Below are 14,733 nucleotides of genomic sequence, written 5' to 3' on the forward strand. Positions count from 1 at the left end.
CCCCACTTTTACTGTCCCAGAACACTGGCCTGCCACTTGAGTCCCTCTTACACGCCCCCAGAACCCCTCCTCTAGGCCCCAAGGCCGGTGGCTGGCTTCCAGTGCCTTGCCAGGGCAGGGAGGGGTGGCCCATCCAGGGATCAACCCCGTGTACCTCACTTAGTGACCCCAGCATCCAAGCTGGGCTGTGAGGGTGCTGAGTGGATGGGGCTTTGGCCTGGAGCTTCAGCCCCTGCTGGACGCTGGCGTCCTGGGCCACGTGGCGGGCCATGCAGGCCCACGGTGCGGGACGGCCCCAGGCCCATCCCTGACCCCTCCAGAGGCACCTTCTCCGGTACTCGGCCCAGAGCCCTGCATAAAGCAACTTTGGCACTTTCCACCCGCGTTCAATGTCTTTGTTACGGCTGAGCGGGTTTTCTACGACGCCCTCGTTTGGACTGTCTTGCGTCTTTTCTCTGTGGACTCTCGAGGACCCCTTGCCCCAGCTCTGCCTGCAGCCTGGCCCTGCCCCCACCAGCCTCACCCCTTGAGCTGGGCCTTCGATAGGGCCAGGGGTGTCTCAGCAACTGTGGGACCCCACCCTTTTCTGTGGGGCCCTTTGTTTCCCTTTTCTGGAGGAAGGCCCGGGGCAGTGGCTGGGCCCCCTCCCCAGCTATGGGCCCTTGGCCAGGCCAGTCAGCTGGTCACTATGCAAAATGCTATCCGGAGAGGCTCAGTGGGTGGCAAGGCTGACCCGGGCACCCCCCACTCCCTTGCCCAATGGCTGTGAACCCTGAAGAGAAAATTAACTCTTTCCTTTCTCCCTGCTTGAGCCCCACCTGCTCCTCCGGATCACACACTGTTAATAAACCTCTGCCGCTTGCCATGCCTCCTGCTCATTGGCTCGACCTCCTCTCTCCACTCTGCCTCTGGTCCCAGCCTTCCCTGCGAGGGAGCCCTGAGTGGCCAGGACCAGCGTCCCTTCCCCAAAAGGATGCCACTTGGGCTTGGTCGATCTGGTGAGCCTAGCCCCCACCTGCCAGGTGCCTGATGAGGCTTCTTTGATGAACAGACTCCTGACACCCCCAGCCTCCTCTGGGAGGGGTGATGGGGTAACACCAATGAGAGAGGATGGTCTGGACTGGTCCTGTTCTCTGGGCCTGCAAGCTGGCCCTTTGTCCAATGCCCCTCCTGACCCCTCACCCTCATGTCTACCTGGTTGCTGCTGTGGTCTGCCTTGAGGAAGTGTCAGCCTAACCGGGGCGGGGTGACGTGGGGTACACACAGACACTAGACGCCAGGTGGAATCACGATTTTATTACAAAACAGCCCAAGGTCACCAAATGTCTTGGTCAGGCTGTATCCTTCCTTCAGCCTGCTTGGCAGAAGCTGCCCCAAAGGTGGGGCAGGCTTCACTTGATACATGAGCAGGCAGACAGGCACAGATGTGTGGACACGCTCAGAAGCATGGAGGAGCCCCTCACACACGCAGACACAGACATGCACCCCCTCCACAGACACATGCAGAGACACAGACACACACACACGCATACACAGAAACACACACAGATGCACACGCACACACACAGAGGCATACAAGCACACAGGGTCACTCCTGAAACACAGAAACCCAGAGTGGTATGGACGCTCCCTCCTTCTGGGCCTGGGCCTCCTTCAGACCTGTGACCCCACCTCCAGGGAGGGCAGCTGGGCCCATGGGTGGCCTGGATGTTCCAGAGCCCTGGCGCCTGCGCACCATTGGCCAGAGCCCCCAGGATCAAGCAAAATAGCCGATGGTCCCTGCAGGGCTGGTTCAGGTGCTGGGAGTCTGGGGGAGGGTGGCAATGGGCCCCAGGCCCAATCTAACTCTTCAGCTGAGACTCCCACCAGGGCTCCTGGAAGTGTCCGTGGGAGATGAGGCCGGATTGGCCCCCTAGATGCTTGGCCTTGTGCTGGCAGCTGACAGGCACCTGACTGGCCTCCAGCTGAGTGTTGGATGCCCCTGCCGCCATGCTGGGCCCCGTCTGCGATGCCCATGCTTCACAGAGCCAGCGGTAGCCCAGCAGCAGGGCGAGAGACACTGTGTCAAGCAGCAGCTCCAGCAGCTCTATCAGGGAGAGCACGGACATACCGAACCACTGGCTCATGAGGTTTTTCATGTCCGAGAACAGCTTCTCCACCTGTGGTGAGGCCCATGGTGAGCTGGCACATGGCGGCCCTCGCCCCGCCCCCCAGGTTGGCCTGCCCTTCTGCTGGCTTACCGGCAGTGGCGTCTCCTTCATCTTGAGGTAGTTGATCCCCTGGTAGATGTTCACTTTGGCGATGCCGCTCCTGGGTGGGAACAGAGGCATGAGGAGGCTGGGCCCAGGCCCGGCCTTGCTTGGTGTGGCACCTCCTTGGGGTCCATGAGGGGAAGGGGCACTAGAGGGTATGCTTGGCAGAGGGAGGGGCCAGGACATGACCCTTGGAGGGGGCAGCAAACCCACCTTGGGCTCTGGCTCCGGTTCTGGGGACTCCCAAGCACGGCCAGGACCCAGTCCTACACACAGGAGTTTCCATATGGCTGCTGCCCCTTGCTGAGCCCTCACTCCCAGCACCAAAGGGCAGGTCCGAGGGCAGCCCCCACCCACACCCCTTCAAGGGCACTCACAGCAGACTTGGGTGAAGGCCACCTGGAGGTCCACATGGAGAGCTTGTACAAGGACTCTCTGGGAGAGACAGACCCATCCATCAGGCCCTGTGGTGGTACCTAAGGCAGTGACCTCTGATCCCCAATGACCCCCACTCACTTGCAGGGCCTGAGACAGAGGGAGAAGCAGGAGAGGCTGTGAGTTTCCAGTTCCTGGTAGAGGCGGTAGAAGCAATGACCTGGGAGGGGGGTTACAGATGAACCCATTAGGAAAGACCCGAGGGTGGCTGGGAGGTGTGGGGGTGACTCTACTTCCAGTGGCCCAGGCCGGGGGTGCAGGGGTTCATCACAGGCCAGGAGGGTGGGGGGATGGGCGTGGCTTACCCCAGGCCGAGTGCCGGGTATAGGTGCAGTACTCAGCCCCAGCAGGCAGGGGGTAGCGGTAGTAGCCACAGGAGCAGTTCTTGACCATCAGCTGTTGGAAGCAGGAGACCAGGCAGGCCTGGGAGGACAGGAGAGGATGGGAGCTGGGAGCCCTGAGGGCTACTGTTCCCTTGCCAGGGGCCGGCCTGCCTGCACAGCCACCTCCTCCTCGCGGTGGCCACCTCTCACTGTCCCCAACTGTGGGCCCTGTCCTCTGCCCAGGGTGGGGGAGGGTGGTGGCCACCCTGAGTGCCCCCCTCTGCGGCTGCACCTGCATGGTATAGGACGTGTTGTACAGCAGCGGTATGTCCACACCCTTTTCTCTGTCCATGCAGTCCCCATAGGGGCTCCGGAGCCAATGCACCACCTCCTGGGGGGAAACGGCCTCAGTTCCTGCTGCCTGCCCACAGGCACAGCTCTGCCCCAGGCCCCGCCCACTGCAGGAGAGCCACCACCCACTTCTCGGATGCTGATGGTAGTCTTGGTCCCCGGTAGGATGCTGAAGCTGCGGGGCTCCAGGAAGCTGCGTTCTAGGGAGGGTGGCTCCAGGAAGGGCGTGTGGTTGTGTCCGTGGACCATGACCTTTATGCCGGCCTCTGCGGACAGCAGCGGGAGGTAGTCTTGCTGCTCGACCCTGAGCACCAGGCTGATCCCTGGGGGAGGGGGACACGGTGAAGCAGTCCACACTCAGCCTAATCCCCTCCCACTCCCCAACCTGGCCCCCTGCCCACACCCGGCCCACTCCACCCCCTGCCCATATTCCCGCCTAGCCCACTCTGCCTACACCCTGGACCCGGCCAGCACCACCCCCACCCCTGCCTGGCTGTCTCCTTGCCCACCCCCACCTGGCCCTCACCTCTGGCCCAGGCTGCCCCTCACCTTGGGTGATGTCCTTGTGCGTTGTAGCCAAGATGTTACTAAAGGTGTAGCAACTGCCATAGATGGGATGGTGGAAGGTCTTGAAGCTTCTGCAATGTGGTCCCAGGCTCAGACCAGCCCATGCCATTGACGAGTACCCCACTGGCCAATTTTGAGTGACCTCAGGGGTCATGGCCTGCCTTATCTCTGCAAGGGCTATGTGTGGCCAGTCTCTACCCGGCAGCCCCCAGGCTGCACCCACCTAGCCCAACTCCTCACCCAGCTGGGCAGTCCTGCGAGTTGTCCTGGCAGGAGAGGATGAAGTGGTTCTGGTGGCTATCTTCCTGGGCGGTGGCCAGGATGTTCATGTAGTGGAAGTGGTACCATTCCCGCACAGCCTTCTCGCCGGAGGAGTAGGCGCGGTTGAAACAGTCGCCGCCCGTGCTGTTGCACTGGGGGTGCGTGGGGGGGTCAGTCTTGTGGCCACAGCCCCCCTTGCCTGCCTGCCTGGCTTGCCTCTCCACTCCCATGCCATGCTGTCCCCTCCCATCACCCTTCAGGATGACAGCATGTTGGGACACCTGCCGTGGCCCAATCAGGGCTAGGGACACTCACCAGTCTGAACCCCACTTTACACTGGCTGCCCGGTTCGCTCAGCCTCTGCAGACGTAGTCCTCGGTCCAGCTGGAAGTCCAGCTTGGGGCCCGGGCCATAGGCTGTGGGGGTGGTCCTGGTGGGGCGCCTGCCGTCACTGAAGTTGAACTTGTACAGAGAGTAGATGTTCTCCCGTGCAAACTCATCCAACTTCTCCAGGTACTGGGGGGCAAGGCTGGGTGAGACGAGTGGACACACTGAGACAGAGCCACAGCCCTGAGGCTTGTTGAACCAGTCCCTGAGGCATTGCTGGAAAGAGCTGTGCTAAGCCCCAAGGCACCGACCTCAATGTCACAGCACTCTGCAGCCTCAGTCTCCCCGTGTGTGCCACCCAGATGAAGCCTGCCCCCTCTCCCGACTTTGGAAGAGGCTCTCTAAATTGGGAGCCTGACTTAGGAGCTTTCTGTTTACCATGGCTCCTGGGGGTTGCAGAGTGAGTCAGGTCCCCCAGCCCAGCCTGGCCCTCATGCCCCTGTGCACCACCACCCCCCCCAGTCCATTGCAGTCTCCACCGTCCTCCTGGCCCACCCATTCCCTCCATTTTCATCCCTGCTGCCTCCCCACTCGTGTGCAGCCCTTCTCCCTTCCCAGCGACACTGCAGCTTGGCTCTGGGCTGCCCTTCTGGAAAGCATCCCTCTCTCCAGCACCTGGGGACACACTAGTCATGCTGCGCTGGAATTCCTTCCTGTCCTCAACCCTCCTCCTCCCCCAGGCAGAGGTCCGAGAGGTCCTGGCTGGGCAAGGGGCTCGGGGAGATGGGGTCATCACTGACCAGCTGAGGCTGTGTAGAGGGATGCCCACAGGCTGCTGGGCAAGGAGTCACCCCCCTCCCGCTGGCCCTAGCCCAGCACCCCCCCACCAGTGTCCCTGGCTCAGCCCCCTCTCCGTTGTCGTTCTGGTCCCCCACCCTCTCCCTCACCGGTGTGGGTTCATGTCACATAGTGTGACTGCCGGTGAGAGCCTGCGGCCCCAGGGCACAGACACCGTCATGGTAGCCTGGTAGCCCCAGCACTCCTGAAGGTGTAGTATGAATTTCCAGCAGAATATGCCCAGGGCACCCAGGAGCAGCAGCCCCCAGGTTGCCCTCCGGAGGCGGCTGTGGTTGGAGCCAAGCAGGTGCTGGGGGCCATGGATGGTGGTGTTGGTGCAGAAGAAGGTGAACAGCTCCGTGAAGGAGGCATGCAGCTCCACCAGCCCCTCCCGGCGCTCCCTCTCAGCCGGCGGTGGTGGTGGTGATGGCCGGGCACAGGGGCGCCTGCAGTTCCCTGCTCCTGCAGTGGCTTCATGGGCCCTGTCTCCTGCCTGGAGCCAATAAGCGTCTCAGAAGGCCCCCAGCCCTGCCAGGACTCTCCCCAGCCGGGGATGGGCAGACTTCCATTCTTAGCCCCTGAGGATGCAGAGACGGTCAGGTCCTCACTGCCCCACTCTCATGACGCCTGGTCAGGAGCCAGGCACTGTCTTGGGCCAATTTTATTAATGGCCACAGTCTGAGCCTGGGTGGTCAGGGTGGCCAGAGGGCGGAAGGACATGGCATCCTACGCTCACCCGACCCTGTTTGCAGGCAGAGTTGTGGTTGGCGGGGCCCCTGGGGAACCGGGGTCCAGGAAACCCTCCCCGTGAGGGGGCTGTGTTGTGTTCACGGGCCCAGGGCCCAATGTTGGAGTCTGGAGGGCCTGAGGAAGACTCATTTCTCTCATCCCCTTTCCAGGACCTTGGGCAGATCAGAGGCATAACTAAGCTACGGCAGGTAGGGCAAGTGCCCTGGGTGCCGCTTGAGGAGGAACGCTAATGAGCAGTTTCTATTGGCCATCAAAGTTTCCACTGGCAGCTGTGAGAGATCACTGAGCAATTTAAAACTAACTGCCATAGGTGCTATTTTTTGTAGATAAGGCCCTGCTTGGGCTTCAGGACAAGGTGGGCAAAGAGGCTAGCCATTTGTGGGGACCCAAGAGGCCTAGGGAAGGGAGGCCACTGCAGAACTCTGGCTATGTCCTGCCTGGCTCCAGGGTCCCCCAGCCAGCTGAGCCCTCTTGAACAGGCCTGAGGCTTGGCTCCCCCCACACACGAACAGGCAGGCAGCTGCCTTGGGGCCTGGCCACGCTCTGAGTCACTTGCACATGCTTCCCGTGGGCTTTCCATGGTGTCCCCACCTTGGTCTGAATCAGTTGAGCCTTCCTGTGCCTGCCTAGAGTACCACCTGCTGGGCTCTGGCCCCTTTCCCCCAGCCCAGGTACTGGGCAGGCCTTAGGGAGGGAGCCGAGGGGGGAACATCTGCTGAGTCTCGGCCAACAAGTGCCTTGTCATGTACACCCAAGCAGGTTGCTCATGTGTGTGCTGGGACCCTGCGTGTAGGGACAGGCCGGCCAGCCATGTGGTGCCCCAGGGGTGAGGGCAGGAGGGTAGGATCAGAGGCCCTGCCCTGTGGCACCACATCCCAGGAGCTCGTGCCACCTTGGGCCCCCGACAGCACGGAGCTGCATCCAAACCTGCATCCTTGTGACCACACTGAGCCCATCAGTAAGACAGGACTGATCAACTGCACGTTACAGGTGAGGCAAAGGAGGCTCTGGAAGGTTCTGTCTGACTCCTGTAACTGCTTTTCTTCTCCACCTAGACTCCCTCCTGCCACAGCTGGGGCTGCTAGGACAGGAAAAGGGGGAGCTCTAGAGAGAGGCTCTTGGGGACCAGTCAGAGTGTTCAGGGCTTCCCGAAGATGGGGTCGGGGACGAGGACACCAGCACAGAGGGTGAAGACTCACAGGGACCCAAGGTCCCTCAGACATGGCCTAGAGAAGAAGTGTACACCTCCACCCATACGTGGGTCTGCCCATGCATGCACACACATGCACACATGCAAATACACATGCTCTCCTTGCATACCCACCAGGCTCTCTGTCAATCCCCTGCAGAGGTTTCGTGCCCTACCCCCGCCCTCCTATGTGTGTCTGCATGTGGTGGCAGGACTGTGCTGGCCTCTCCTCCTGGCCTGGTTCCAAGTGCACTCATACTTGTGTGTTCTGTGTGGAGTGTGGCATGTGGACTCACTCTGTGGGGGTGCCCACCCTGGATGCCTTTGTGGGCCTGTCCAACCCATGGCACAGGCCGTGCACCCACCACATGGAACACACAGCTGCCCACTCAGGTGTGAGGGACCAGGGCCCGAGATGACTGTCCCATCCTCCCCACCAGGATCCTGCCTTGACAACACCTCATAGACAGGCATGGGAAGGGAAACCCCCTGAGGAGTTCCTCTTGCCTGCTCCTGCCTACATCAGACTCCCCGCCCACCTCACCCCCACCCCCCACCCTGCCCCCGGGTACCTTGAGGCTGGAGCTCCCAGGTGCAGGCACCTCCATGCTCCCGTCAGTTGGGCACGATGGTTGTAGCTCAGCGGGTGACAAGGCAGGGATGTGGCCTGAGGCTGGCTGGGCAGCCTCCTATTTATGAGGCCAGGCATGCAGGGGCGGGTGGCGAAGGAGAGGCTTAGTGGGCCTTGGGGTGGCCACACCTGCTCTCGGGACCCGGAAAGAAAGTCTTTGAGGGCTGGGATGTAGGGCCTGAGATCCTGCCCCGGCTAGGGTTAGGGAGGGAGAGGAGAGGTGTGCGTTGGGCTGGGAACCCCTTGGGTGCATGGTTTGTCCGCCCTGAGCAGACTGTGCCCGGCCCTGGAGCTCAGATCCCCTGTGGCATACAGATGCTGTACTAGGTCCAACACCTGCTCTTCCTGCTCGCTCCAGCCCCTCACTTCAATGCCCGCTCCTTCTGCCTGGCTAATGCTGCCAGCTCTGACTGTTAGTGTTCACAGTGGGGAGAACGCTGGGTGGGGGTGGGGTAGGGGTCAGCCTGTCTGCTCCCAGCACCCAGGTATCTTGCGGGACCAGCCATTGGGATGGGCACTAGTTGTGGGAAGAACCTGGGGCCTGGTGTGGAGACAGCACTTGGTGCCCCTGGGTAGGCACCTCGGCCCAGTTCCCACCAGCCGTTAATGCCACCAGCAACCACACCATACACGAAGACCACACAGCACACACTAAGATACATGCCGCTTGCTAAGACCACGCATCCCGTGATAAGACCATACCACACGCTAAGACCACTGTGTCAGTCATCTAGTGCTGCTATGACAGAAATACCACAAGTGGAAGGCTTTAACAAACAGGAATTTATTTTCTCACGGTTTCAGAGGCTAGAAGTCCGAATTCTGTGTACTGGCTCTTAGGGGTTGCTTTCTTTCTCTGTCTACTCTGGAGGAAGGTCCTTGTCTCTTTTGAGCTTCAGCCCCTGGCCGATCTTCATGTGGCTCAGCATTTCTCTTTCCCCATCTCTACTTCTCTCGCTTGCTCGTTTAATCTCTTTTATATCTCAAAAGAGATTGATTCAAGACACACCCTGCACTAATCTAGTCTCATTGACATAGCATAACATAACAAAGACAGCCAATTGTACTGGCATTATAACCACAGGCATAGAGGTTAGGATTTACAACACATGTTTTGGGGGGACACAATTCAATCCATAACAACTACACACTAAGTACACGTAGCACATTCTAAGACCATATACCACACACTAAGAGCACAGACTACACACTAAGATGACGTATCACACACTAAGACCACCCACCCCATAAGACCACACAGCACACACTGAGACCACACACCACTCGCTAAGACCACACCCACACACCAAGTCCACATATCACACTCTAAAACCACGTACCACACATAGGGTCTAAATCACACTGTCTCTGAGGCTGAAGTCCTCAGCCTATGTGTGGTCATGTGAAGCCAGCAGTGTACTGAAGGCAGGACCATCAGGTGTCCCTGTGCCTCTAGGATGTCCAGGCGTCCCTGTGCCCCCAGGATGACCCACTGTCCCCCCAGGATGAACAGGTGTCCTGGTGCCCCCAAGACCACCAGATGTCTCTGTGCCCTCAGGACCACCCATGTCTCTGGCCCCACTGGACGACCCAATATATCCCCAGGATCACACAATGGCCTTGCCATCCCAAATGACCAGACCCTCCGTCTGGTACCAGGTTTGAGGTTTGGGCTCAGGCCCTGCTGCCCCTCTCCAGGGCAGACTCTGGGTTCCCGACACCACATTCCAATCAGTGCTGAAGGCCTGGGCTCTGAAAAAGGATGTGGCATGATCCTCGTGGCTTTGAAGGAAGCAAGTGGCCCCTGTGAGGTCACAGGAGGGGAAGTCATGTGGGAAGGAGCTGGACCCTAGTTTCACCCTGACCTGGGTGCGAATCACATCACCGTCACTGACCAGCTGTGTGACATACCCAAATTGCTCAACCTGTCAGCCCATTTCCTCAAGTACAAGGGCACAAATTCAGAGATCAGACCAGGTATGTTGAGTGTGTGGAGACCCAGACTCGGTGGAGGCCAGTATGTCTCTGGCCTCCCTCCACACCGAGTGGTTTCCCTCTGGAGGTAGGTCTGTGCACCATGGACGACAGCGCCAAGCTGACTGGGGCCGAACGCTGCCCGGGGAGGACATCAGTGGCAGCAGAAAAAGGGCCCCCGGGCTCCATCTGGGTAATTAAAGCTGGAGCAAACTGTGTCTCCCGGTGTCACGGGGTTGCAACACTGAACACCAGAAAAGCAGTGGGGCTGCAAGCAATGGGGTACCTGAGGGAAGGAGGTGGGTCCAGTACAGCCCAAGGGAGCTATCTTAGTCATCTAGTGCTGCTGTAAAGGAAATACCACAAGTGGATGGCTTTAACAAAGAGAAGTTTATTCTCTCACAGTTCAGTAGGCTACAAGTCCAAATTCAGGGCTTCGGCTCCAGGGGAATGTTTTCTCAGTCAGCTCTGGAGGATGGTCTATGTCATCAGTCTTCCCTTGGTCTAGGAACTTCTCTACACAGGAACCTCAGGTCCAAAGGACGTGCTCTGCTCCCGGCGCTGCTTTCTTCGTGGTATGAGGTTCCCATGTGTCTCTGTTCGCTTCTCTCTTGTATCTCAAAAGAGATTGGATTAAGACGCTATCCAATCTTGTATACCTCATCAGTGTAACCTCATCATAGTGACAGAGTTTACAACACATAAGGAAATCACATGTAACCTCATCATAGTGATAGAGTTTACAACACATAAGGAAATCACATCAGATTACACAACATATGGTACTGGGAATCATGATCTAGCCAAGTTGATACACACATTTTTGGGGGGACACAATTCAATCCATGACAGGAGCTTTCAGGGAGCAGGGGCTGTGGCCCTCCTGTAGGAGGGGGGCTCCAGCCAAGGGCAGGGGCATGCGGACCCCTGCCCTGCAGGGCCCGAGTCAGAGCTCAGCTTCCAGGAGGCATGCAGCCTGGCCCATGCTCCTCACTTCTGCTTAGGGAACTCCTAAGCACCACCGGACAGAGCCACCAGAGGGCTGAGGGGCTTCAGCCATGGTGTCCCAGAGCCCAGTTCTGGGCCTGGGGAGAGGCCAGGAGGTGGCCCCAGAGCATACGTTTTTTAGGGCAGGGGGTCTGTTGCTGCCCCCACCCCCAGCACAGAGACTTCCTCTAGTGCCAATGAGGTCAGAGGGTCCTCCCTCTCTTCCCTCAGGGGCCTTCCTCTCGCCTGCCCCCTAGACCCCTGCCAGCCCTCAGGGGAGCAGAAGGCGCTTCGGCTAGGGTAGGACAGGTGTCCTGGTCTCTGGCATGAGACTGGGCCATGCTTGCTGCTCACTGGTCTGTGGTGAGAAGAGGCGATGGTGCTGAGTAAGTGGACGACTGTGGCCTTGGCTCCCCTCGGCCCTCTGCCCTCTCTGGCCAGCCTGCTGAGTATAGCCCTGAACTTGACCTCTCTATCCTTGGAGGTGGTGAACTTGGGAGGAACAAGAGGCTGCCTGGAGACTGCGGGTGCCCTGGGTATCATATAGAACCCCAGACTGGATGCCACCCCATGATGAACCCCATGCTCAGGGACAGCCCGGAGTCTGCCCTCGGCCTCTGCCTGGCCCTGGGGGGTTCTGGTCCAACCCATGTGAAGCCTGAGGCCCATGGGCTCTGCATTGGTGTGCTGGATCCCAGTGGGGTGGGTGGGCCAGGGGCTGATGTCAGGTCTCTGCCCCCAGGCCGGTGGGGGGCCTCCTTGGTGCTCCCAAAAGCCTTGCCCCCTCCTAGCACGGACCACACTGTCAGGGCAGGGGCCCCACATGCTGTGTTCATGGAGTGTGTGGCAGAGCAGATGTGGGCTGGCTTGGTGTCCCCCGCCTCCCAATGTAGGGGCCCACATGCAGGGGTGGGGATGTAGGGTACAGGCTTCCCCCTGGCCACCTCCAAGTGGTGATGGCCGGGCACAGGGGCGCCTGCAGTTCCCTGCTCCTGCAGTGGCTTCATGGGCCCTGTCTCCTGCCTGGAGCCAATAAGCTTGAGCCTAGCCAGATCCAGATGATGTCTGCTGGTCCGATCCGACTTGGACCTTTAGGGCCAGCCCTGGGGGGATAGTCAGTTGAAGGGTGGTTTCTTGACTCTCACCCTCCAGCCTCCTGGCAGCTGTTGGGCCACAGGTTGCTCTGTCCAGGATGGGGGGAGGAGTGGCCACTGTTACCCTCTTTCTGAAGCCTGGCTATCTTAGATGGCTGCTCCAGCCACGCTGGCCACCCATTTCATACCAGCAGGAAGTCCTTCCCTAGGGCTCTCCCAGCCATTCTGATTCCAGAAGGGGTTCCTGCCCCTGAGGTGTGGCTTTGGGGTCTGAGAAGTCCCAGTCACCACATGAAAGGCAGCTGCCTGTGCCCTGTCCCGATCCTAAGGCCACCAGCTCAATGGCCAGGGGCCTGAGTGGCCTGAGTCGGCTGACCGGGGGACAACATGTGCGGAGTTGGGGGGCTGAGGGCTGCGGGCCTGGGGATCACCTGTGGCCACACCTGTCTCAGACACTCTCCACAGGACCCTCCCAAGCTCCTGCGGGGATGTGGTGCCTCATCTTGCACGTGGCGATGGGGTGCTGGGGGTGGTGGTGCACGGAGGCCTCTGACCTGCCCCCGTCCCTAGTCGTGCTTTAGGTGTGTGTGTAGATTTCGTGGGCAACCTGTGCCCATACTCCCAGTGCCCTGGTGGCCCCCTTACATAATTTTTCATGAGCTAAAATCAGCACCACCCACTCTTCTTGGAGATGACAGAGCTCTGGGGCGGAGGCGGAAAGAGAACCGGAGACTCAGAAGTCTCCAGGGGTGGGAGCAGGGGGTGGACTCCTAGGAACTGGCTCATGATGTCAGATGCACACACACACACACACACACGCACACACACACACACACACACGCAGGCAGGCACACAGGCTCCTTCCGGGCCCCCAGGCACTCTCTGTGGGCTTGGGGTCCAGGGTGGCCGCCGGCCTTTGTTGTCCATCGATTGTCACATGGTCAGCCACCTCTCGGACCAGCCCAGATTGACCCTGAGAGAAAGCAGGGTTGAGGCTAAAGGCAAGGACTCAGGGTTCAAAGCCCAGCTCTCCAGGGTCCAACACAGTGATGTGCCTCCTAGGAGCCCCTGATGAGCCCCTTCTTTCTGCATTGGAGGAGGCTGCCAGTACCTCCTGCCGTTGATATTCATTTCCGCTACTGTAGAGGCCACAGGGGTAGAGGTCTCCTGGGACAACCTGTGGGGGCACCCTAGGTCCCCCGCTTGGCCCCGTCTCGGGGCCAAGCTAGGTCATGTGCTTACATACCCAGACCTCCCCTCGTCCAGACACCGTCTCTCCCCTACCATCTATTCTGCCCACCTGTCAGCCACCCTTATGTCCACCCAAACATCTCCGAGTCAAACATGAGGACTTGAGAGGCCCTCGTGCTTGGTGCTCTGCCCTGGGGAGGCAGGGGTCCAAGGGCAAATCCAGGGAATGGGGCTGCAAGCTCTCCTCTGTGAGCTCAGCAGGCAAAGAGGGTGCGAGGGAGGAGCATTTGACACCTGGGCCTTGCTGAGCCCATCTGTGTGCCTGAGCCTCAGCTGATCCAGCGCCAGTGCAGGGGTTGGGGTGGACAGCCAGGCTGGGTCTGAGCTGGGAGATGTCGGCCATGGGCCAAGGCTCGGCCTGGAGCTGGTCTGAGCAGGACGGTCTGCTGGGGTCGAGGGCTATGGCTACACCTGCTGCAGCCGGGGTCTCGTGTGATGCCATTCCTGGGGTCCAGTCCCCCTCTGCCCCCTGGATGCTCCCACCCCCCACATGCAACCTCCCTGGTCAGCCCCCATCAGATAGCAGTGGCCAGCTGTGCCTTCCCCTCCCCCCAGGGCCAGGGAGCAGATCGTGGGAGCAGAAAGCAAGCTCAGTGCAGTGTCCACCGGTGCACAACGACCTGTTCATGGGCTGGGCAGGAAACTTGGTGGGTTGGGATACAGTGGAATATTTTTATGAGCACGCTTTCCCCATTGAGGTTATGGAAACGTGTAGGCTTGCCCCCACACTCCACCGGGGACAGGTTTTCCAGCAGGGCTCAAGGTCCCCATGCCTCACCTGTGGCCAGACAAGGCAGCCTAGGACCTGACTCCCAAGGACCCCAAGAGGGGCCCTAAGAGGTTGGGGGGCAGGTTTGGTCATTGATAGACTGGGTTACCTCTGTGCTCTCCTGTTAAGTGGGAAATGGGAACAAGACTCCGGGTCCCCAAACCGGACTGGGCTGATCCTTGGGAGAGTGGCCGGAGTGAGGGTTGGGGGTCCCTGCCAGGGCCACCCTTTTACGGGGCCTGTCCTGGGCACTGCGGCCCTGGCTTGGGCGCTCCTGGTCAGAACCGGAAGCTTGGAGCGGAGCGTGAGTGTGGGGCTGCAGGGCGTCCTCCTGCCGCTCACTGCCTCCACGTCGCTCGCGTCCGGCAGCCTGGACGGCGCTCTGGCTGCAGGATGTCTGCCTTGGGGTCCGCCTTGCGGCACCTCGCGAGGCCGGCGGTGGGGCACCGAGACGCGGAAGCGGTCCTCCAGCGCCACCTAGAGCGGCCGCCCCCGCACCCCGGAAGCGGAAGCACGACCGGCCCCGCCCGGCGAGCGGCCATCTTGGAAGCTGAGGCGGCGGTGGTGGCGCTGCGGCGGGTGCGGTGGGTTCGGTCCCGGCGCGGCGGCGGTTCTCTCCTGCACGGGCCCGACTCTCCCGCACCCTGCTCTGGCCTCGACCACGGCGAGCCTGAGCGCGGCGGCGGCCCACGCGCGGCGACGAGGAGAGGTGAGCGAGCTCGCCGGGGCCTCGGG

The 14,733-nt window shown here is 60.4% G+C and overlaps 2 protein-coding genes across 3 annotated transcripts in view; one reads left to right on the forward strand and one right to left on the reverse strand.

Moving 5' to 3' along the window:
- Positions 1-1,653: 1,653 nt before the first annotated feature.
- SCNN1D (sodium channel epithelial 1 subunit delta) lies at positions 1,654-7,900 on the reverse strand. Its single transcript, XM_023738788.1, is given in 14 exon segments — positions 1,654-1,935; positions 1,938-2,153; positions 2,241-2,310; positions 2,466-2,518; positions 2,630-2,687; positions 2,769-2,847; positions 2,993-3,110; positions 3,303-3,401; positions 3,491-3,684; positions 3,911-3,999; positions 4,169-4,341; positions 4,505-4,718; positions 5,464-5,846; positions 7,865-7,900. Coding segments are annotated over 14 exon segments (2,064 nt in total).
- Positions 7,901-14,540: 6,640 nt separating this feature from the next.
- The window catches only part of UBE2J2 (ubiquitin conjugating enzyme E2 J2), a 12,231-nt gene continuing 12,038 nt past the window's right edge, over positions 14,541-14,733 (forward strand). For both annotated transcript variants that reach the window (XM_023738721.1, XM_023738723.1), the window contains exon 1: positions 14,541-14,707. The gene's annotated coding sequence lies outside the window, so the exon portion shown is untranslated. The remainder of the gene's footprint in view (positions 14,708-14,733) is intronic.

Source organism: Trichechus manatus, unplaced genomic scaffold (genome assembly GCF_000243295.1).
Source record: "Trichechus manatus latirostris isolate Lorelei unplaced genomic scaffold, TriManLat1.0 scaffold00122, whole genome shotgun sequence".
Taxonomy (NCBI): Eukaryota; Metazoa; Chordata; class Mammalia; order Sirenia; family Trichechidae; genus Trichechus; species Trichechus manatus.